This window comes from Zootoca vivipara, chromosome 9 (genome assembly GCF_963506605.1).
Source record: "Zootoca vivipara chromosome 9, rZooViv1.1, whole genome shotgun sequence".
In the NCBI taxonomy this organism is placed as follows: domain Eukaryota; kingdom Metazoa; phylum Chordata; class Lepidosauria; order Squamata; family Lacertidae; genus Zootoca; species Zootoca vivipara.
The window spans coordinates 56,657,093-56,679,219 of NC_083284.1; the positions used below are offsets into that span (position 1 = coordinate 56,657,093).

General features: G+C 42.7%; 1 protein-coding gene across 5 annotated transcripts in view; it reads right to left on the reverse strand.

The window, feature by feature from the left end:
• Positions 1-22,127, reverse strand: part of DLC1 (DLC1 Rho GTPase activating protein) — a 296,053-nt gene that overhangs the window by 260,725 nt on the left and 13,201 nt on the right. For all 5 annotated transcript variants that reach the window (XM_060278816.1, XM_060278815.1, XM_035114152.2 and 2 more), the window contains exon 2: positions 16,462-17,605. In XM_060278816.1, the coding sequence (XP_060134799.1) occupies positions 16,462-17,490 (1,029 nt within the window). In that variant the 5' untranslated portion in view covers positions 17,491-17,605. The remainder of the gene's footprint in view (positions 1-16,461; positions 17,606-22,127) is intronic.

Sequence of the window (22,127 nt, forward strand, 5' to 3'; positions counted from 1 at the left end):
AAAAGTTAAAAAGGTGCTGCTAATGTATCAACAAGGGAATACCCTAACAGCTGTGAGGCACATGATACCTAAGTTTTCCAGTTTAGGTAATAAATAAAAATAGAGACAAAACAGAAGGAAATGCATACTTTAAGTTGCTAAGACTACATGGTGGGAGCTTAAAACACCTGGTTCTCGCCACAAAGCTGCAATAAAGACAGAGGGAATGATAGCATCCCGTACAATGCGTCAGACTTCAGTCTGGATGTTGCTAAAAGGGTAACCAGACATTATTTAAACTTGGTAAACCTGTTATCTCAATTACATCGCTCTGCCTTCAGAAGGTACCGCTGAAAACAAGCGGCAGACTAGGCAGCTGTAGGGGTACCCATAACAAAAATAACTCTCATATAATATGTTTTCCTGATCTTAAAAGAAAAAGACAATGGGCGATTCAGGCCAAAGGAGGAAAACATAACTTCTTTATCCTTTAGCATAATGGGAGTCATATTTCAATAGGCTTCAGGAGCTATTAAGGAGATTTTCATGAACTAATTATGGTTCGGGGCAATTGTTTTAAAGAGAATTGTGAGTGGGTACTGAGGTACCTTGAATCAGCTCCTCCAAATGTTGCTGTTTATAAGATCATTTCTGAGCGAACGTCCCCAGTGGGTAGGAATGCTTAATCATGACCACAGTTTCAGGCAGGAAAAATCAAGGGAAGGGGAAAATCATGGCTTGGCTTTGGAAAAACAGGGGGTCCACAGTACTTAGTTAATTGGGATCCACTGATCTAAGTAATATTAACCCTAGCTGGGTGGGAGGGCTGTATACTATTACTTGACAGCAAACTTGTTCTCAAAGAAATGGACAGTATTTATTGCCATATATGGTGGGAAACAACTGAATATATTTATGCGACCTACTGAGAAAGAAATCATATCAATCATGGATGGAAACTGGTCAATGAGTCTGTCAATCTTGAAGATAAAGCAAATTTTGGTGGTGGGGGGAATTAATGAATGGTTTTTTTTTATGTAAACAGGAGGTGTTTGCGTGTGTGTGTGAGAGAGAGAATGAGAAGTGCAGCGTTACTCTACTGAATTTTGCATTTCCTGCCATTTCCAAAAGTTTTATTGATGTGCTAAATATATAAAGCCCAGCTTTTGTGTGTTTTTGATGAATTCCCAGTGTACTACGGCTAACAAAAGGACCACTCCTTTAAAAGCCACCCACTTCCACAAACCTTCTCTCCAGAGACTTTTAAAATCCTGTGCAGCTTTATATTTACCAGACTTTCCCCACATTCTGGGACAGGAAGTTGAGTGGGGGTGTTGACCTCATCTGGATCAGGAGGTGGTCTATTGAAAAAGATTCCAAGACTCTGCTCTCGTCCTGATTTATCAGATAGTTAGGTCAATAAATAAACTCTCTGCTGTGTTTTCTTCGCAGCTGTAAAACAACCAGCTGAGTCCTTTGAGAGCTAATTACTAGATCTTTTGAGTTTTCCATCAAGGACCCATGGATTAGCTTTCTGCTTAGCAAATTCCACTGCAATGTAATTTTGTAGAGACCGGCTAGTCACAGGAGCCCCTGAGAATGAAGAGCAGTTTATTCAAGTGAAATTTAAACTTCTTCCTCTCCACTTCCCCCTGCTTTATAAATTTCTCCCAGATCCCCTGCTAGTAATTTTCCCATGGACTAAGAACTATATAGAGGGGTGTGATGCAACACACACAGCAGGGAGCAAATAGCAGGATTTGTTAGTATTTTTTTGGGTTGGGGCAAAGAGGAATTGTTAGCAAATGAGAAGGCAATATCATTGTCATCTTCCTATTCCAGCTCATGGCTATCTGGCTTATAAGTTAAAGTTGCTGTATTCCTCTTTCCCCATTAATTTCTACCCTCCATGCCCAAGTTCACAAGCTAATGCAGTAGTGTGGGGACTAAAAGATGGCCAACAAAAGTGGGTGTAGGAGCTCTTAGCATGGCAGAGAGACTTCTATTAGAAGGCTGGAAGGCTAAATGGCCATTCTGCTTTGAAAATCTCAATTACCTTTCTATATTTGAACACATGTTATACTGTTGTCAATTGACATCCAATGGCCTTTTAAATCCAGAAATATATATGGAAATATGGTCCAAACTGATGAATGCTAAACATTCAGATGGGAGCAGAATTCCAAGTGTTTATATCAGGGTGGGGAAAACTATGAGCCTTCAGATGTTGTTTGACTTCCATTAGCCCAGGGGTCAGCAACCTTTTTCAGCCATGGGCCGGTCCACCGTCCCTCAGACCTTGTGGGGAGCCGGACTATATTTTGAAAAACGAATTCCTATGGCCCACAAATAACCCAGAGCTGAATTTTGAATAAAAGCACGCATTCTACTCATGTAAAAGCAGGCCCCACAAATAACCCAGAGATGCATTTTAAATAAAAGGACACATGCTAGTCATGTAAAAATACGCTGATTCCCGGACAATCTGCAGGCCAGATTTAGAAGGCAATTGGGCCGCATCTGGCCCACGGGCCTTAGGTTGCCTATCCCTGCATTAGCCCTATTCAGCATGGCCAATGGTCAGGGATGATGGGAACACAAGAACATGTGCTGCACCAGGTCAAAGACCCGCCTAGTCCAGCATCCTGTTCTTAAAAGTGGCCAACTAGATCCCTATGGGAATCCTGCATGCAGGACATGAATCCAATAGCACTCACAATCCATCACTTGTAGTTCGGCAACATCTGGAGGTCCACAGGTTCCCCAGCCTTGGTTTATACGCTTCCAAAAACAACAACAATGTGAGTCACTTAAGTAAATAACTGTCCATAAATACACTGCAGATGTTCTATATTGGGCTGCTGGCCATTCCTTGAGAATGCTTTCTAAAGGCTCTTTGAAAACAGGAGGCCCTTTTCCCTTTGAGAAATGAAACTCGACATCCACGTTATCTAGCTGTACTTCCCAAGTTGAAAAGAGCTCCATTACAAGCAAGCACTGGTGGCAGTAATTCCCTGTACGAATCCGTTCACTTAATATGTTTTTCCACACCAAATATTTCTGAACATCCTCACAATGCGCCAAGTAATCCACACATGTCACAACCTCCTGTAACACCTGCTGGACCTGGAACAAATGTATGGCTATTAAGCCCACGTCCCTCCTGGGCCAGGCAAAGGGATACAGTTTCAAAACAACGAAAATCCAGGTTGTCAAAAATGATTTAAATGTGGATTGCCATGCCATCCACATGCATCCAGGACTCGGAGCATGTGTGGAAAGGTGGCGACATTTAATGCTTCGGTCATGGTATGAAAAGCAAATTTCAGAAAAGTCACGGATTAATAGGAACCAGTCAAAGATGGGATCACGGTAATAGAAGGGTGGTCATGTGCTTTACAGCCCTCCATTTGACGATGTACTCTGTTTGAAGGGCTGCCCAGTCCAAAACCAGTTTAAAGATAAAGAATTCTATTTATTTATTACATTTGTATACCACTTTCTCCTCCAAGGAACTGAAATTTGGTGTTTGTGGTTCTCCCCTTCCCATTTTATCCTCACAACAAGGTCCTAGACAGTGACAGGTCTAAGGTCACTCAGTGAGCTTCATGTCTGAGTAGGTAGACCTTCACATAGCTACAGTTCCCATGATTCTTCAGGCAAAGCCATGATATTTTATAATAATGCTATAAATGTGTGGTGTGGGTGTGACCACTGCATCTGTATTTAGATTAGTCATTAGTTCTATTTTTGTGTGTGAATATATATTAATTAACATAGGCAGCCCTGTGGCCAAGGTGGTGCAAATTGGCGCACACACCCCTCAAGCTCCCCTAGGACTTAAAAACAAACAAACTAATTTGTGACACAACAGATCATGACAGCCTCTGCTTAAAGAATGTTTTTGAACACTCTGAAAAATGCAGTGAATAAGGCAGGGTGTGTGCACAATAAAGGCCTCATCTGACAGAGCCCCCCCACCCTTATCTCAAGACTTTCCCTGACCAAGGATGAAATTTTCAGGAGCCTTAAGCGATCTCAAAAAAAGCACACTGTATAGTACCATCACCTTGCAGAGTTAAATATTAGAACTTCGTATTATGGGATAGAGTTAGAGTCCACCCAGGGGACTTTTCTTTGCTCTGCTTTTCAGTTTCAGTTGTGTTCTAGACACAGCTAGCAAAAAAGAAGCATGCCTGGAGTAAGGAGTAAGAGTTTTTTTTCTGGGGGGAAAAACCTACACTAAGGCTGGATCTAGACACATCAAATAAGCGTTTCAGTAAAACGCGTGACAAACTTTGTATGAGAAATCGGGTTGGCAAAAATGGAACTCCACAGCGCCATCTGGTGTGACAGTGTTATAATGCATTTACAACGCATACAAAGTGCTTTTTCTTTGCCACTGTAGCTGAGTCCTAAGCTACCCTTTACTCTTTTAAATCATTTACTCACTCCCTTATATACCCATCACATTATGATGGCAAATCAGGATTTGTCAGCATTGGTGCAAACACACCTGTTCGTTGGGTGGACAATTGATCAATGCCACCAGCATTTCATTACAAGCACCTGCAACCACTGCTGCCACCAGTGTGTTAATTTCTCCCCACCTCAACTGGGGTGGGGCCTTAAGAGTCCCCAGTAGCATTGCATCATTTCCTTTTGTGTTCATCAAATTTCATTTGGTAAGAAGCTTATGCTAATACAGGCAGCTTGAATGGCTCAGGACATCTTTCTGTTTCATTTTCACAGGGACTGAGATTCTCTTTAGACATTAGGTCAGCAACATATAGAGGTGCTTTTCCATACTTCCTCCCATCGCACGGATGTGCAGTTTCAAGGTCTGCTGCCATGTGCTCAGGGCTAATCACATGGGTTCTTCTTCTTCCTGGTTAGGTGACAATTGCACGGTGAAAATCTGTATGATTGTCAGTCGATTGCCCCCTCAGTGTTCTGTTAAAAAGCAGAAACAAAACCTTCCACCTGCATGGTTTTCTTTTCAAGTTTGTTTCTCTCTCCCTCCCCCCAAAGAAACAGGCAAGATACACAGCTGTAAAAATTCGCAAAGCCTATTGGCCTTCAAATATTGAGCAAAGTAATTTCTCTGAAGGCTGCTTTTGTAGTGACTTCAAGCAAACACTGCCGTGATGAATGGAAAAGATACACATTTCCTTTCAGATATTACTCCTGAGAGCCTTCAATCAGGTTCCCAGAGGGCTTTGCTCTGGCAACATGGCAATGACATCAGTGTAGGCTACTTCCTGACAGTCAGACGAAAAGCTGCTGGTGTTTCCTACTTGGAGATCACAAGAGAATGTGAAAGTCTTTAAATTATTAGTCCTGAAGTGGTAGCTTCTGGAAAGTGTATCCTTGAAAATCTCTATTTCAGCAGTGCTAGTACGATGGAAACATTGTAAAACCTACACACATGGCAAAGAAATTTCTGCTACATGTGACTGCTCCTGAAATAAAGCAATTTTCTCAAATGACAAATGCCTTTTTCCCCCGCCAGCAAAACGTATTTTTAACATTACTAGGAAATGGTTGAGTGAGCTATATCCAGTTGTCCTTTCACCTTTGGAATCTTGGTTTTATTCCAGCCACACAAACTATCACATTGTTCTCAGCATAGATTATTTTCCCTTATACTTTAGGAATGAAAAACTAAGAACTGATACTGCAGGTCTTCTTCAGACACCCAGCCCCAAGGTTGGACATATCTGTAGCTGTGGCTGCTGAATGCTTGAGGACTAGAGAGTGTGTTGCTCAGCTATTCATGGTCATATGCATGTCTGAGACATAGGTCAGCAGTTCACGGATGACAATTCAACCCTTGAAAAACATCTTTAGGAAAAACACAGCACAGTTTGCCATGGTACTGTACTGTACATGACACTGCAGCTCACAACAATAAAGTTGCGGTTGGAGTAAACTTTCCATGTGTCCCCTTCTCAGCATCACAGTCACACAAAGCTACAAGATAGGTTACTGTGTTCAGTTTCAGCATTATAAAATGCTAAAAATAAAAATTCTGTTAAGCACAGCTCAGGAAGTCTCACCATCTCACTGTGAGGGGGAAACCCTCCGGCCATCATTCATGTCCTTTCATCATTCATGTCCCATACTGACAATAACTGGGGCGCACGGCTAGTTGGTGGGCAATTGGAAGGCTTATTTATTTGTGAATGAAAACAATTGAGAAACATATGGAGATAATATCAGCAGTACTGGAAATTATGTTAGATAAATGTAACGGTGTTGTTAACACTGTATATTCTCACATATGTGAGAAGCCATCAGTAAGCAAGATGTCAGCAGCAATGTTAAATTCCAACATTATAACTTGGTAGGACAGGAAACATGCAGCTTTGCAGATTGCGTACTGCAATGGATCAGGAAATATAAAATATCCATCGGATTAGCACATGGGATGAAAACATATGGTGAATGAATATATCCCTACTGGTTTCACCCACACCATATATTGAATGCACCCTCCTTCCTCCAAAGAATCCTGATAACTGTCAGAAACCTTGCTGAGTAGGGTTTGCAGAGGGACATAGTTCAGAAGACAAAAGTTGGGAAGAACTGGGTGGTGAACAGCTAGGAGAAGAAGAACTGGGAGAAAGAGAGTTAACAGACGCTCTCTTGCTGGACAGCCTACATCTGCCCAGCCCAAGATCATGACAAGCGGATAAGGTGGCAGTACAGAAAGCAAAGTGGTTGTGAGATCAGATTGCAAGATGAGGAAGTGACTCGGGGTGTAAACCTTAATTGGGAGCACCTTTACTCTGTTCTTTCGCTGTGATCGAAAATCTCTTTAAATGGTCTACTTTTTATACTAGTGAGAGCTTTTATCTAATTTTCTTGACCACTTTAATAATTTTTCACACTGTTCCTGTCATAGCTTTGCTCTCCTTCAGACTTAAATTGCAGTTATATGTTAACAGTTAAAGCAGGCTACAGAACAGAGGTAGCTAAATTAAGTTCCCTTGCTTCTTATATTGTGCAATGAAAGGACTTATATTACTAAAATGTTTTGATCAGCGTTCATGACTCCCATTGTTCCAGATGCATTTTGTGACAGGGAATTTCATTAGCGTAAGCAGTTTCTGAGCTTTGGGCGCAGTACTGAGCCTAAGATTTCAGATTAAAACTGCCACTGCTGGAAGAAAAGGACCACCTTTTTCTGCCTCCCCACTTCCAGTCACACTCTGAAGACTGGAGAAGAGACCCTCATAAGAATATTAGGGGGGGCGGGCAGGGGAAGTATGGCTTTGTTGTTTTTTTACAGTCTTCACAGACCATGTGAAAAATGAACATAAGATTTTAGCTGCAGTTCATTCATTTTCAGTTTTGTATTCCTGTTATAAAAAAAGCACGCCTAGACACTCCATTAGGGTGCCCATAACCTAGGTTTAAGGTGCCATTTAGCTCCTGGCTTTCATATCTCAGTTTCTAACACTGCTTTTGAAAGTATTTGTATGTTTGTTTTTTAAAGTATTAATTAATGCCATTACAAATAGGTAACTAACACTAATATTCTGCCCTGTGGAATGCCCTCCCATCAGATGTTAAGGAAATAAACAACTATCTGAGTTTTAGAAGACATCTGAAGGCAACCCTGTACTGGGACATTTTTAATGTCTAATGTTTTACAATTTTTTTATGTGATGTAAGCTGCTCAGAGTGTCTAGGAAACACAGCCAGATGGGTGGGGTATAAAAAAATAAAATTATTATTATTATTATTATTATTATTATTATTATTATTCTTATTATTCAGTGTGTATCAAGCAAATTACCCAGGCATAATTATATCCTATCCTACATATATCTAAGGCACCAGAGAAAGCAGGTAAGGAGATGTCATTGACTTGACTGCATAACCAAGGGTTGGAGAACCTCCAGAAATTGTTGGACTACCACTCCCATCATCCCCCCAATCATTGGCTGTGCTGGCTGGCACCGACAGAAGTTGTAGTCCAAAATATATGGAGAGCTTCAGGTTGGCAAACACTGTACTACATCTATGGAGGTGTGAGGCAGAGAGAGAGAGAGAGAGAGAGAGAGAGAGAGAGAGAGAGTACTGTTGGCAGTAGGAATGGAAAGAAGGACAGACTTCACAAATGTTGGCAAAGACAGGGGTGAATGAGTTCCAATTTCAGCACAGAAAGTTAACAAAGGGAAAATAAGTGGATATAACACACAAAAGTCCTATTTAAGAACTGGGCAGAGCAGTACAATGCCTAATATAGGAAGTAGGAGGAAGTTCACACCTCAAGAAGCAGCAATGTCAGCTTATGTACAGGTAGCAGCAACATAGCTGCCAAGTTTTCCCTTTTCTCGCGAGGAAGCCTATTCAGCATAATGGAAAATCCCTTAAAAAAAGGGATAACTTGGCAGCTATGAGCAGCAAAGAGTTAGACAGATATGTACCTTGAGCTCAAAGTCACAACCCAGGTATGGATGCATTGGGTCCAAGACAATTTGCTGCCTGAGAAGACAGACAAGATGGTGGCCCCTCCTCATTCAACATACAAAAGCTGCCTGGGCTGGCAGTTTAATCTTACTTCAGCAATGCCGTGTGTGTGTGTGTGTGTGTGTGTGTGTGTGTGTGTTACCTACCCATGTGATGCTGACACAAAAACCCTGCACAAACACAATTAATTTTTAGAGTAAAATTATCAATGGATATAAATTGATTTACCGGTATATAAAGACACAATGTAAAAAAGACATTATAGAATCATAGAATTGTAGAGCTGGAAGTGACCCCGAGGGTCATCTAGTCCAAGCCCCTGCAAGGCAGGAATCTTTTGCCCAATGTGGGACTCAAACTCATGACCCTGAGATTAAGAGTCTCGTGCTCTGCTGACTGAGCCATCGAGTTGTGGTGGAGGGAAGCCACATAGGTATGTATTATAATTTTATTTTGGTGAATATGGTTTTAATTTTGTAAAGTATATAAAGTATAATTGTATCTTTCTTTATTGAACAAAAAAGAAGAAGAAATAAAAACCCTGCACAAACATAAAGCATGAAAGATCACTATTCCCCCATCTTCCCTCTTTCCCCTCTTTCTCTCCAACCTCACAATGTCTTTGTCTCCTACTGAATGTAAAGAACTGTGAAAAAGACTTTGTGAATTGAAAGTGGAGACTTTTCTTTGTTTGTATTGTTACACAAGAAAATCTTTAAAAGAAACAATGGTGACAGGATATCATCCTCTACTATACCTGAAGCTTGGAGGGGGCCAGGATATCATCCTCTACTATACCTGAAGTTTGGAGGGGGCCAGGATCCTATCCTCCAGCAGAGGGAATGCCTCGGGGCAAGGGGTGGGGTCTTAGGAGGTTCAACCAGGAGGCTGCCCCTGCTTCCATGCAACATATTCTGAGGCAGTTGCCTCATTTTGCCCAGCAGTTGGGCTGGTCCTGCCTTTGGCACCTGTTAAGTGGCAGTATGTGGACCGAGAACTCCCAGAAGTGCAAGCTGGATTTCGAAAGGGCAGAGGAACCAGAGACCAAATAGCAAACATGCGCTGGATTATGGAGAAAGCTAGAGAGTTCCAGAAAAACGTCTACTTCTGCTTCATTGACTATGCAAAAGCCTTTGACTGTGTCGACCACAGCAAACTATGGCAAGTTCTTAAAGAAATGGGAGTGCCTGATCACCTCATCTGTCTCCTGAGAAATCTCTATGTGGGACAAGAAGCTACAGTTAGAACTGGATATGGAACAACTGATTGGTTCAAAATTGGGAAAGGAGTACGACAAGGTTGTATATTGTCTCCCTGCTTATTTAACTTATATGCAGAATTCATCATGCGAAAGGCTGGACTAGATGAATCCCAAGCCGGAATTAAGATTGCTGGAAGAAATATCAACAACCTCAGATATGCAGATGACACAACCTTGATGGCAGAAAGCGAGGAGGAATTAAAGAACCTTTTAATGAGGGTGAAAGAGGTGAGCGCAAAATATGGTCTGAAGCTCAACATCAAAAAAACCAAGATCATGGCCACTGGTCCCATCACCTCCTGGCAAATAGAAGGGGAAGAAATGGAGGCAGTGAGAGATTTTACTTTCTTGGGCTCCTTGATCACTGCAGATGGTGACAGCAGTCACGAAATTAAAAGACGCCTGCTTCTTGGGAGAAAAGCAATGACAAACCTAGACAGCATCTTAAAAAGCAGAGACATCACCTTGCCGACAAAGGTCCGTATAGTTAAAGCTATGGTTTTCCCAGTAGTGATGAATGGAAGTGAGAGTTGGACCATAAAGAAGGCTGATCGCCGAAGAATTGATGCTTTTGAATTATGGTGCTGGAGGAGACTCTTGAGAGTCCCATGGACTGCAAGAAGATCAAACCTATCCATTCTTAAGGAAATCAGCCCTGAGTGCTCCCTGGAAGGACGGATCGTGAAGCTGAGGCTCCAATACTTTGGCCACCTCATGAGAAGAGAAGAATCCTTGGAAAAGACCCTGATGTTGGGAAAGATTGAGGGCACTAGGAGAAGGGGACGACAGAGGACAAGATGGTTGGACAGTGTTCTCGAAGCTACGAACATGAGTTTGACCAAACTGCAGGAGGCAGTGCAAGACAGGAGTGCCTGGCGTGCTATGGTCCATGGGGTCACGAAGAGTCGGACACGACTAAACGACTAAACAACAACAACAAGTGGCAGTACAGAATGACCTAAGAATTGGAGAACGATGAATACATTCACGGAAACTGGAAAGGATTAAGGAAGTAAAAGAAGAATAGAAAGCGCCAGGTATGGACTCAGATTTAAATGTATACTGTATAAAGCAAGTATTTGGCCTCCTCTATCACAGGCTTCTCTGTCTCAGTCCAAATGCTGCCCTTGCTTCCAGATCTATCATCCAGATTATCTTTTGAATTTTCATGTCCAGGGAACTGAGCCAGATGGGAATAGAACATGAAAAAGGAAAGTGGTATCAAGGTACAAAGCCCAACAAATCATACGAGGCCGAACATTAATTCCGCTTGTATATTTCCTTGGTCTTTCTTCTCGCTCATCTCTTTCTCTACTCTGGCAGTAAATTACAAAGCATCAGTGTGTAGGTATGAATGAGTCCTCTAGAAATAAACAAGCCACGATGAGGAGAAGGCAGTCCTGGAACAGCTGGGTGTTGAGTGATACACTTTCCCTAGTGTTGCTTTTCCCTTTCTGAAATTCCAAGCGCTGACAAGTTTTTTCAGTGTCTTTCTGAAGGCATTTTTTTCAATGAAACCATGGGATCTTTTTTTTGCCAGGAATTTACTTCTGGATCTGAAGAGATAAATTTACAGGCTTGGGGATATTACTCACATTACTTTTTGTCGAAGAACACTTTGTGTGTTCAATGTATTTTCAATAGAGTTGTCCATATGGCCAAAGGCAATCTATAGATAGGTAGGTAGACAGGTAGATATATAGCCCCTTAGGGGCAAATAAGTGGCTTAAGTTTCACTTTCATTATTCAATGGTCCTTTACTCTCTCTTTTTTGGATGGCTGCACACATGTACAGCCTGCCCATTTTCTGGGTTTTCTTGGCTGGTGGTCCCCTCCTAAGTTTTTTTTTTAAAAAACCACTTCTGCAATTTGTGGGATCCACCCCAATATTGCTCAGGGGTTGCACAATGTCACCATGCTGGGCCTGAGTTCAGTATTAGAAGGTGTGATCCTGAGCTAGGATTCTTACCCACAGAGAATCTTACGGCATTGACAATATATACACACAGCTTGAATACTGGTAGCTATGGTCGCCAGCATCAGTGTTGCATATATGAGCGCATGCACAAAACAAAACTCTGCAGTATTGAAGGTTAGATTTAAGAAGCTAAACGGCAACAGTTGTTTGCCACCTCTCTCCTTGCTGTCATACTCCTCTTTGCCAATGGGCTTCTATGAGTCCCAAGGAATGTTCGCAAGCATTCTAGTTGCTTAATGGGTCACTGTGAGGAGCAGCATCCCAAGAAGTGATGATAACTCTGAAGACCAGTTTGGCTATGGAAATCTTCACACAGCCCTAGTGGCAAAGAAGGATGTGTGATGTGGTGATAAGCAGTGGCATTAAGGGTTAGGAATCTACTGTCAACGGGAAGAGGAACTGGAAAATAAATGAGTAAGGGCAACTGGGATCGGTGGCAGGGCAGCCGAAGAATGTGGACAGAGTAGGAAGTGGCTTGAGAGTTAGAGGTTTGATGAAAGTAAGATTGGAAAAGGCAGGGAGTTAAGGGGGAAAAGAGAGAGAGAGAGAGAGATCAATATTAGAGTGTGATTGAAGAAGAACCTCATCCGTGTCTGTGACTCATTTTCCAAAATTACTAAGAACTCTTGATTAGTAATATCACTTTGTTCCTAAATGAAGAACTCTCTTGATTTAATGTATCCACCTCTAGAACAGGGACTTTTTGATTAGGTTCACATCAACATACTTTATCGTTTATTTTCTGGGGAAATAAAAGGTTTTGATGATTTAGTTAAAGAGGAATCTACTGTACATCAATTACTTTAGCACCATGGTGCTAGTCAAGGAGATGCTGGCAAGCGGTTATAAAGTCATATATAAAACTGCATTTATTACCATTTTAGGCAGCTGAAACCCAAGTGACTTGATGCAAAACAGTTGCAGTATGGTTCTCGGGTTTGCAGTCTAGACAAAATTGGCAGCTTCTAAAATTTATAGCTGCCTGCCATTGCAAAAATGTGTCAAAATTTAAATTTGCATAAAGGTTGCGCTGCTATGGCCTCGAATCATCCCATTAGTGACTCTGTTTTGTTCAGCACTTGTTTTAAATTCTTTTTGGATTGTTTGGAATCCATCATGTGTCTATCCAAACATGGCTGAAGTCTGTGGGATAGCATTCCATAGCTTCCTAAGGGACAGAGATAATATTTATGATGGTGTTTGCGTAAATTCCAAGTACAAATTACACAGTAATCTAAATAAATTAAACTGAAGAACACCACGATGCATAAATTCTAATTAAACAAGTTAGTGTAACAAAATTGTGAGTTTTCCACTGCTTTTTTCTGTTAATAAGTTTGTCATTTATGTTTTTGGTATTAGCTTCATTAGCTAAGGCCCCACCTGAACTATTTGCACAAAGCAGTACCATACCACTTTTAACACCCATGGCCTCTCCCAAAGGATCTTGGGAACTGTAGTGTGCTGGAAATTGCTAGGAGACTTCTATTCTCATCTCTGACTACAGTTCTCAGAGTGATTCCCTCTTCCCTCTTCATAGGAAACTCTGGGAAAAGTGGCTTTTTGAGGGGAATAAGGGTCTCCTAACAACTCTCAACACCATTGTTTAGCTACAGTTCCCAGGATTCTTTGGGGGAAGTTGTGACTGTTTAGCGTAGATTAATATCACTTTAAATGTACAGTGCAGATAGGGGATATGTCGCAAATGTCCCTACAAATTATATATATTATGAACTGCACAAACCCGGAAGTGTTTTTGTCGCGCGCATGTGCGCAGAAGCGGTGCGCGCGGTCTGCGCATGCGCAAAGCGCAAAAATCGCGCTTTGCGCATGCGCAAAATGGCACTTCGGGTTGCGTTCGGCTTACGAACTTTTTGGGTTACGAACTGCGATCCGGAACGGATCGCGTTCGTAACCCGAGGTATTACTGTATGTATGTATATATATGTGTGTATATATATATATATATATATATATATATATGTGTGTGTGTGTGTGTGTGTGTGTGTGTGTGTGTGTATATATATATATATATATATATATATATATATATATATATATATATGTATATGTATATATGTCTAGGAGGAAGTTCCATTGAACTCAGTTGGACTTACTTCTGAATAAATATGTAAAGGTAAAAGGTAAAGGTAAAGGACCCCTGGACAGTTAAGTCCAGTCAAAGGCGACTATGGGGCTGCGGAGCTCATCTCGCTTTCAGGCCGAGGGAGCCGGCGTTTGTCCACACACAGCTTTATGGGTCATGTGGCCAGCATGACTAAACCACTTCTGGCGCAACGGGACACCATAATGGAAGCCAGACTGCACAGAAACACCATTTACCGTACATTCCCGCCGCAGCACTACCTATCTACTTGCACTGGTGTGCTTTCGAAATGTGAGGTTGGAAGAAGCTGGGACAGAACAATAGAAGCTCACCCCATTACATGGACTTGAACCGCTGACCTTTCGATCGGCAAGCCCAAGAGGGTCAGTGGTTTAGACCACAGTGCCACCCGTGTCCCTGAATAAATATGTATAGGATTGGGAGCATATGATTTTATCTATGAAGGTGCTTGTCCTGTCCATAGCAGTGATGAGAAACCCAGGTGTGCAGTTGGACTCGGAACTCCTATCAGCCCCGGCCATCATGGCCCACGTTCATGGATAAGAGTTTATAGTCTAACAATAGCTGGAGGGATTCTAGAATCTTGTATCGAAGGATCAATGGATTCCAAGCATAACAAAATCTTAATGTCTTCCAGAAGAGAGTGAAGGCCGGCCTAATCATTCTGGATATCTAGCAGGGCAACCTACTGAGAGAGCAAGCAGCAGTTTGGAAAGGTCTATGGATTCTTCTTCCAGTGACTGGCCTGCCTGGACTGAATCACCAAGAAGCCTGGTGATCTCACCTACAATTTATAGAAAGCAGCAGACACAGAGGCCTGGTATTGCTCCTCTGCATATGCTTCCTAGCAACAGGGGAAACGGGAGAGTCAGCATTCTGCTTTAGCCGCTGCTGTCAAATATGGAGGCTTTGAAGATTTTCGCCACAGGCACTGTCTAACTTTGACAGGGCTAACAACATAGCCAGAGAAAAAGCGACACTTACAGTTTAATCCTACCGTCCAGCTGCAAGCAAAATTAATCCTACCTCATGAATAAGGATTTGGGGACTGGGGAGGACTCTTGTCACAAGGGATTTAAAATCGCTTGCCGTTCCTTTGTCAGAATTGTGGGTGGCGGGCTGGGAGGGGGGGAGGGCTATTTGTGCTGTCCAGAAATTGCTTTCAAATGTGACCATAACTGTTTTTCGCGCACCCCAACTAGCACCTCACATAAGCCATTTCCTCATTCCGTAGGACTCGCAGGTGCGTTGAAAAGGAGGCTAATCTTGGGGGTTGCTCTACTGAATCAATACTGACATAAATTTGCCCTTTTTTTGGACCAATTAGTACAAGTGGATATGAGAAGAGCATAGGGGAGTGACCCGGTTGATGCCTGACCCTAAAGACACCCAGCCAGCCCCAGCAATGTGGGAATGCACAGTCTGTCTCTAGACAAAAGTCACTTACTGAACATTCATATCAAGAAGTGTCAAAACATCCCAGAGAAATTTCATTAATTTGATTAAAAGCCTTTTCCTAAGAACGTAAGGCTCATACCAAAGGCCTATTTAGTCAAGCATCCTGTTTCCCACAGCCTCTGACGCCTATGGGAAGGCCCTCTCAGATGGCCTTATCCTCCCAACATTTGTCTCTTACTATTTTAAAGCTGCTTAGGTTGGTGGCCATCACCACAAGTTGTGGCAGGGAACCACAGCTGTGCACTGTGTGAAAAAATGCAATCTCTTGTCCACCCTGAATCTTTACCACCCATTTCCCTTGGATGTCCACTTCCCTTCAGATTTGTGCTGGTTGTTCACCTGAGCAGGGTCTTCCAAATACACCTCCATTTCCCATGTAGGTAAAACTGTGATAACTTAGAAAAGCATGAAGCCCTCTGGAGGCATTTTGCCAATCACACCAACTGGAATTATTTTGACTCTGCTAAGTGCTATGCTGATCTCAAGTTGCACCTATGGCCAGATGAAGCAGTTAACTGGATCCCTCTCCAGCCCCAAGCTAATGTAGACTGACTGTGAACTTTGAATTCCTTCTAATATGCCAACTGAAGCCTTTAAACTAGGCTGTGGCAAGGGGGATCCAGAGGTGACCAACCCTACATGGGCCACTTTGACAGGTGGGTGGGGACACTCACTTGTCAATCACCTGTCGTCATATGATATGCATTTACTCCATGGCTGTGAAGAAAGAATTTGGAGTGCACTCTTGAGCCGCCGATTATTCCTTTGCTCAGCTTGAACCACTTGAATTCAAGTCATGGCTTGAAGGAAGAAGCAGAATTGCACTCTAACTGCTCTTCAAAGTCTTCCTTTGCAGGCCAAATTCAATGCTTTTCGAACTGCCTCCATTTTCTGTCAGCGTGCAGGGGGAAATGTCAGCATGGCTTATCAAAAATACCTTGGTGGGCCAACCTCTGAGGCCTAGCAGGCCTAATTAGCCCCATGGACTAGACTAGAGGTTTCACACCGCTGCTTTCAGCTTACTGAGGTCTCATTGCCTAAGTCTTAATTTGACACCGGATTACACCCATTCCTTTCCCAAGCTATTTCAACTGTCAGCTTCTGCCTAGGAACACACATTTCCCAGTAAATCTGAAAACAACAGCAACCCTTTAAAAATAATAATACACGTCCTACCTTTCTTTTGCGCAAAATGACTTGACCGTCCGTAGGCTCATGTGTGGTTGTGTTGTTCTTTAAATCACTTATACGTTCCACCAGGGACGTGCTTTTGCTGCATTTGTCTTGAGCACATGCAAAGCCATTTTCGTCCAGAACATTTTCCTCCGATAGGAAACAAGAACCAGGTGATGGTACAAGAACATTTCTGGAATCTGCAACAACTACATTTAGGTCACTACACTGACCAGGAGAAAATTCATCAAATAATTGACCACAAACTGTTTTTCCATTCCCATCTTTAGGAGCATTCGATTTTTCATGCTTCTGTGCAGCTACAATATCATGGGCCATCTTCTTCTCAGGCATTGTTTCTCCCGTATCTGGAGGCTCAGACAAGTTTTCTTCTGGGGTCTCTTCATTTTCAATGGAGCTGTTGTAACAAAGTTCTAGTCTCTCTTCTCTCCTATCATAATTATATTCCTTCAATGCTTTGGGATCTGTCTCATGATGAAGTTTCCCAACAGAATCCAAGGCATGACTGGAGTCTTCCTTTGCTTCCACACCTGGGTCCATCTTCACGAAGAGTCCTGCTCCTCCTTCTGACTGGTTCCTTTCAGCTGACCATTTTTCTTCAGGGTCACCAAGCTGGTGGTTGACTTTCTCCAAAGAGAACTCTATGTTGTTGTCCTCAGCATCATTATCACCACCAATGGAAACATTCACCAATGTTTCTGTGCTAGCCTCAAGAGAGGGAAATTCTTCTTCCTCTTGATGATTGTCATTTTCATCTACCTCTCTGGAAACATTACCAAGCAGCTTTGTGGGGAAACCTCCCAGTTCTCCACCATGACAGCAGTCTGGCAAGGAAGCACTTCTTTCTTTCTGGCTTTCGCTCCGAAGTCTGTCATTTTCCATACCTGCTTGCACGTTGTCAGCTACTAGGCCATGCCTACATAATATATTAGAATCAATAGACCCAAACGGCAAGCCCATCCATTGGGTCACGTGTTCCTCCCAGCTTCTTTTTCTGATTGCTAGAGACATGTCATAGTACTTTAGCAACAGGTTCCACAGTGTAATGCAAAGAGGGCCAGAGGAAACATTATGACTTCCGTGAAATTCTCTGCAGGATGAAATGGTTTTACCTCTTGCATATCTTCTGTAAAAAGAAGAAGAAATAAATTGTCATTTCAATGTAAGTAACAGAAGCGCATATAGCGGGGAGGGAAGTATGGAAAAGCAACAATAAGTCCATGAGTTACAAAAAGAGTTTAGAAAGATGTTTTGCAGAATAACTTTAATCATTTTCCAACAAAGGCAAACACTATAATCTTGCATAGCCTCCTTGCTGATTACTCCCTCAAATGAAGTAAACAGAATGCTATAAACAACTTCATGGGAACACAACAGGTTCCATGAGCCAAAATCTGACAATGAGTCTCTCTTCACTGCCTCTGTCATGAGACAACTATTTTCATGGGTTTAAAAGCCATTGGTCTTGTGAGTCTTCGTACACAACACAAGTCCACATTTCCTATTCATGAAAAATAACCAAGCATCACATTATTGTCAAAGGCTGAATTTCAATGCCTGCCTTTTGAACTATTCATACATTCTAGAATATTCGCATTGGTAAATTTAGACCCTAGGCTGAAGATATTTAGAACTAATTATTTTTAAGAAGAATATTTCCAAGGACAGTTTAGTGTCCCCCAACTTACTTCACCATCACTATCAGAGAAGGCAGAAACATTTTACTGAGTAGATGGTTTTCTTAGATAGAGCTTTTCAGATAGAGCTCAGTGACCAAACTATTTACAAGATCATTGGAAGGCTGTCTAAATGTGAGTTGTGCTCAGTTTGGGATATGCTTGAAACAGTCCCACACATGTGAATATAAACATATAAAGTTGCCTTACAGTGAGTCCAGCATTGTCTACTTTGATTAGAAGGTCTCATTGATCCTACTAGCAAAGGTCCTTCTCAGGCTTGCTACTAGTGCGCTTTCAACTAGAGATACTGAGGGCTGAAAGCATGTGCTATGGGATTTCCCTTATTGTCCCTTCTTGTTTTTTTAAAACACAGCATGCTAACTAAAAGGGTACATGTGATGTTCTTTGAGCTAGGAGTGTAGTATGTCACTCTTAGAACCCATTCAGGCCACAATACTTCAAGGACCACTTCTCTCCAAATAAACTGCGATAATTATCTGAGGCCCTTTTTAATGTGGCCCGTCCACAAGAGGGTGGCAGCACAAGAATGGGCCTTTCTGCAGCAGCTCCCCATTTGTGGAATGCTCTTCCCAGGGAGGTTCACCTGGCACCTTCACTATACATTTTAAGGTGCCAGGAAACAACATTCTTCTTCAGCCAGGCCTTTGGCTAATTTATATTTTATGGCCTTTTAAATGTGGTTGTGGGAGGGGGGTTACTGTTTTATTTCAACTATTCATTTTGTGCTTCTATCCTTTTTTTTTAATCTTGTGAACCACCCTCAGATCTTCAAATGAAGGGTGGTATATAAATTTGATCAATGATGATGATGGTAATAATAATAATAATAATAATAATAATAATAATAATAATTCAGAACCCATTATACTACACATTTTACAGCACGTTGGTAGTTGATGTGTGTTAGAATAATTGTCCTTATCATTTGATAGGACGATACTGTTGACTAAGGGTAGATCCACACACAGGGGAAAAACCCGCTATAAATAAGCCAGAAATTAAATTATTGTAACAAAAGAATGCTATGGAAAACCACAAATAAATGCCCCCCCATACCACCTGGTGTTGCATGTTTATAACGCATTCAAAATGTTGGGTTTTTTTTTTACTAATGTAGCTGAGTCCCAAGTCACTCCAGGATGAGAAAACTCACCCAGAGGGAATTTAATTGTTTGCATAGGCTTGTAGTCTTAGTAATCAAGTCAACCACCCATTGTTTTGTTCTGGTTTCATGTTCCCAATCACAGCTCAGCTGCTGTACAAAATAAAAGGTGACATATAAATGATCCATTTAACCGCCTGATTAATAGGTAGTTAGTGACTGGCCTTGTTCATCTGCTTAAAGCAGCTGTCTGTTGTAAACATGGATGAATGAAGTGGAGAACAGATAACTCAGAGGTGAACAAACAAAGAACACAGTAAAAGATTCTGCAATTCTGTCATAAGAAAGCCAGAACATTGTAACAATTCATAAATATAGATGGAGGGGAAAAAATCCCAATAAGCATTATACTGGTGTGATTAATGGGCCTTGGGTTGTTCCAGCAATTTTTCTGCAGGTCGTTGTGTTTCCGAGTGTCCCTGAATTTGGAAGTCCCAGCACACTTGAATAATGATATCTTCAGCATGGAGGTGTCCTCTAGTAAGACAGGAGAAACCATTGCTGACTCTGTAGCCCAATTCATAGGTTATCCAAATAGCACGCTTGCTGTTGGAAACCTGAATTGAATAGGGGCAGATAAGGCTTGTCAACCAGGGAAGGTACTGCATCTAGGAGAAGAAAAACTCTGGTCTTAAATCTCTTCTGCCTTGCAGGCAGGGCCGTCTTAAGCACCTCTGGCGCCTTGGCACCGTGGTGCGATGGATCTCTCCGGCGCCCCCCCGCCCCCCGTTTTCCAGCACGGCGGGCGGGCAGGTTTAGCGCGCAGCGCTGCTGCTGAGGGTGCTGCTGCGCGGCAGAGCAGCCGGCGCCCCCCTGGCGGGCCAGTGTCGTGGCGCCCTGCGCCACCCAGCCTGGCCGTAGGGCTGGCCCTGCTTGCAGGATATCTTGGGGCGAAGAAAAGGCTAAGGGGTAAACCCTACACAGATCTAGAGTGGAGTCTCTAAGGCTGTTGGATGGCATCTTGTATGCCTCCTTCCAGCAACTCCTGCAGCTAAGCTTGTGCCAAACATATTGTTCAGCTTTCCTTTGGACCACATCAGTGGGGCTGAAGGGGAGAATCATAGAGTTGGAAGAGACCACAAGGGCCATCCAGTCCAACCCCCTGCCAAGCAGGAAACACCATCAAAGCATTCCTGACAGATGGCTGTCAAGCCTCTGCTTAAAAACCTCCAGAGAAGGAGACTCCACCACACTCCTTGGCAGCAAATTCCACTGCTGAACAGCTCTTACTGTCAGGAAGTTCTTCCTAATGTTTAGGTAGAATCTTCTTTCTTGTAGCTTGAATCCATTGCTCCGTGTCCGCTTCTCTGGAGCAGCAGAAAACAAACTTTCTCCCTCCTCTATATGACATCCTTTTATATATTTGAACATGGATTTCATATCACCCCTTAACTTTCTCTTCTCCAGGCTAAACATACCCAGCTCCCTAAGCCGTTCCTCATAAGGCATCGTTTCCAGGCCTTTGACCATTTTGGTTGCCCTCCTCTGGACATGTTCCAGCTTGTCAGTATCCCTTTTGAACTGTGGTGCCCAGAACTGGACACAGTACTCCAGGTGAGGTCTGACCAGAGCAGAATACAGTGGTACTATTACTTCCCTTGATCTAGATGCTATACTCCTATTGATGCAGCCCAGAATTGCATTGGCTTTTTTAGCTGCTGGGGGGGGGTGTCTTGTTGACTGGGCAGCTCAGGGCCTCCATACATATTGCCCAGGCTTGCGCCCCAGGGAGGTCACTTTAGTTTGACATTTCCCTCGGAGGTGCACTCCATTGTCTCTCAAGACAGATGGATGCCAACAGCTTGTTGGAAACTTGATTTGTGTGAGTGCATTTGCACCATTCGATCCAATATGAATCATGCCAAAGTAGCAAAATACATCCCAATCAGGGACCTCCCTGGTATGATTGACATCATCTGGAATTGCATGTGCCCATAGATGTACACATAAAGAGGTGTCTGTCTGTGTGCTTTGGGTTCATGATGGCAACCACATCACAAAGGCCGCATGCAAAGGATGTCTGTCAGTGATTGCTTATGGCTTGCGTGCCACCTTCTCATCTGCCTATCTTTCCAACGAGCCTCGCGTGATACGATGATCTGTGCCAAGCTTCTGAGTCATTAGAAGAGGCTGCTGTGCAGACTTATTATGGAATTTATGCAAGCATAGGAAACAAACAACACAATGTTGCAAAAAAATATTGTGAAGCCCACCGAGTTATGATATTTTATCATAATAAATCACACATTGTTGTTGTTTAGTCGTTTAGTCGTGTCCGACTCTTCGTGACCCCCTGGACCATAGCACGCCAGGCACTCCTGTCTTCCACTGCCTCCCGCAGTTTGGTCAAACTCATGTTCGTAGCTTCGAGAACACTGTCCAACCATCTTGTCCCCTTCTCCTAGTGCCCTCAATCTTTCCCAACATCAGGGTCTTTTCCAAGGATTCTTCTCTTCTCATGAGGTGGCCAAAGTATTGGAGCCTCAGCTTCACGATCTGTCCTTCCAGGGAGCACTCAGGGCTGATTTCCTTAAGAATGGATAGGTTTGATCTTCTAGCAGTCCATGGGACTCTCAAGAGTCTCCTCCAGCACCATAATTCAAAAGCATCAATTCTTCGGCGATCAGCCTTCTTTATGGTCCAGCTCTCACTTCCATACATCACTACTGGGAAAACCATAGCTTTAACTATACGGACCTTTGTCGGCAAGGTGATGTCTCTGCTTTTTAAGATGCTGTCTAGGTTTGTCATTGCTTTTCTCCCAAGAAGCAGGCGTCTTTTAATTT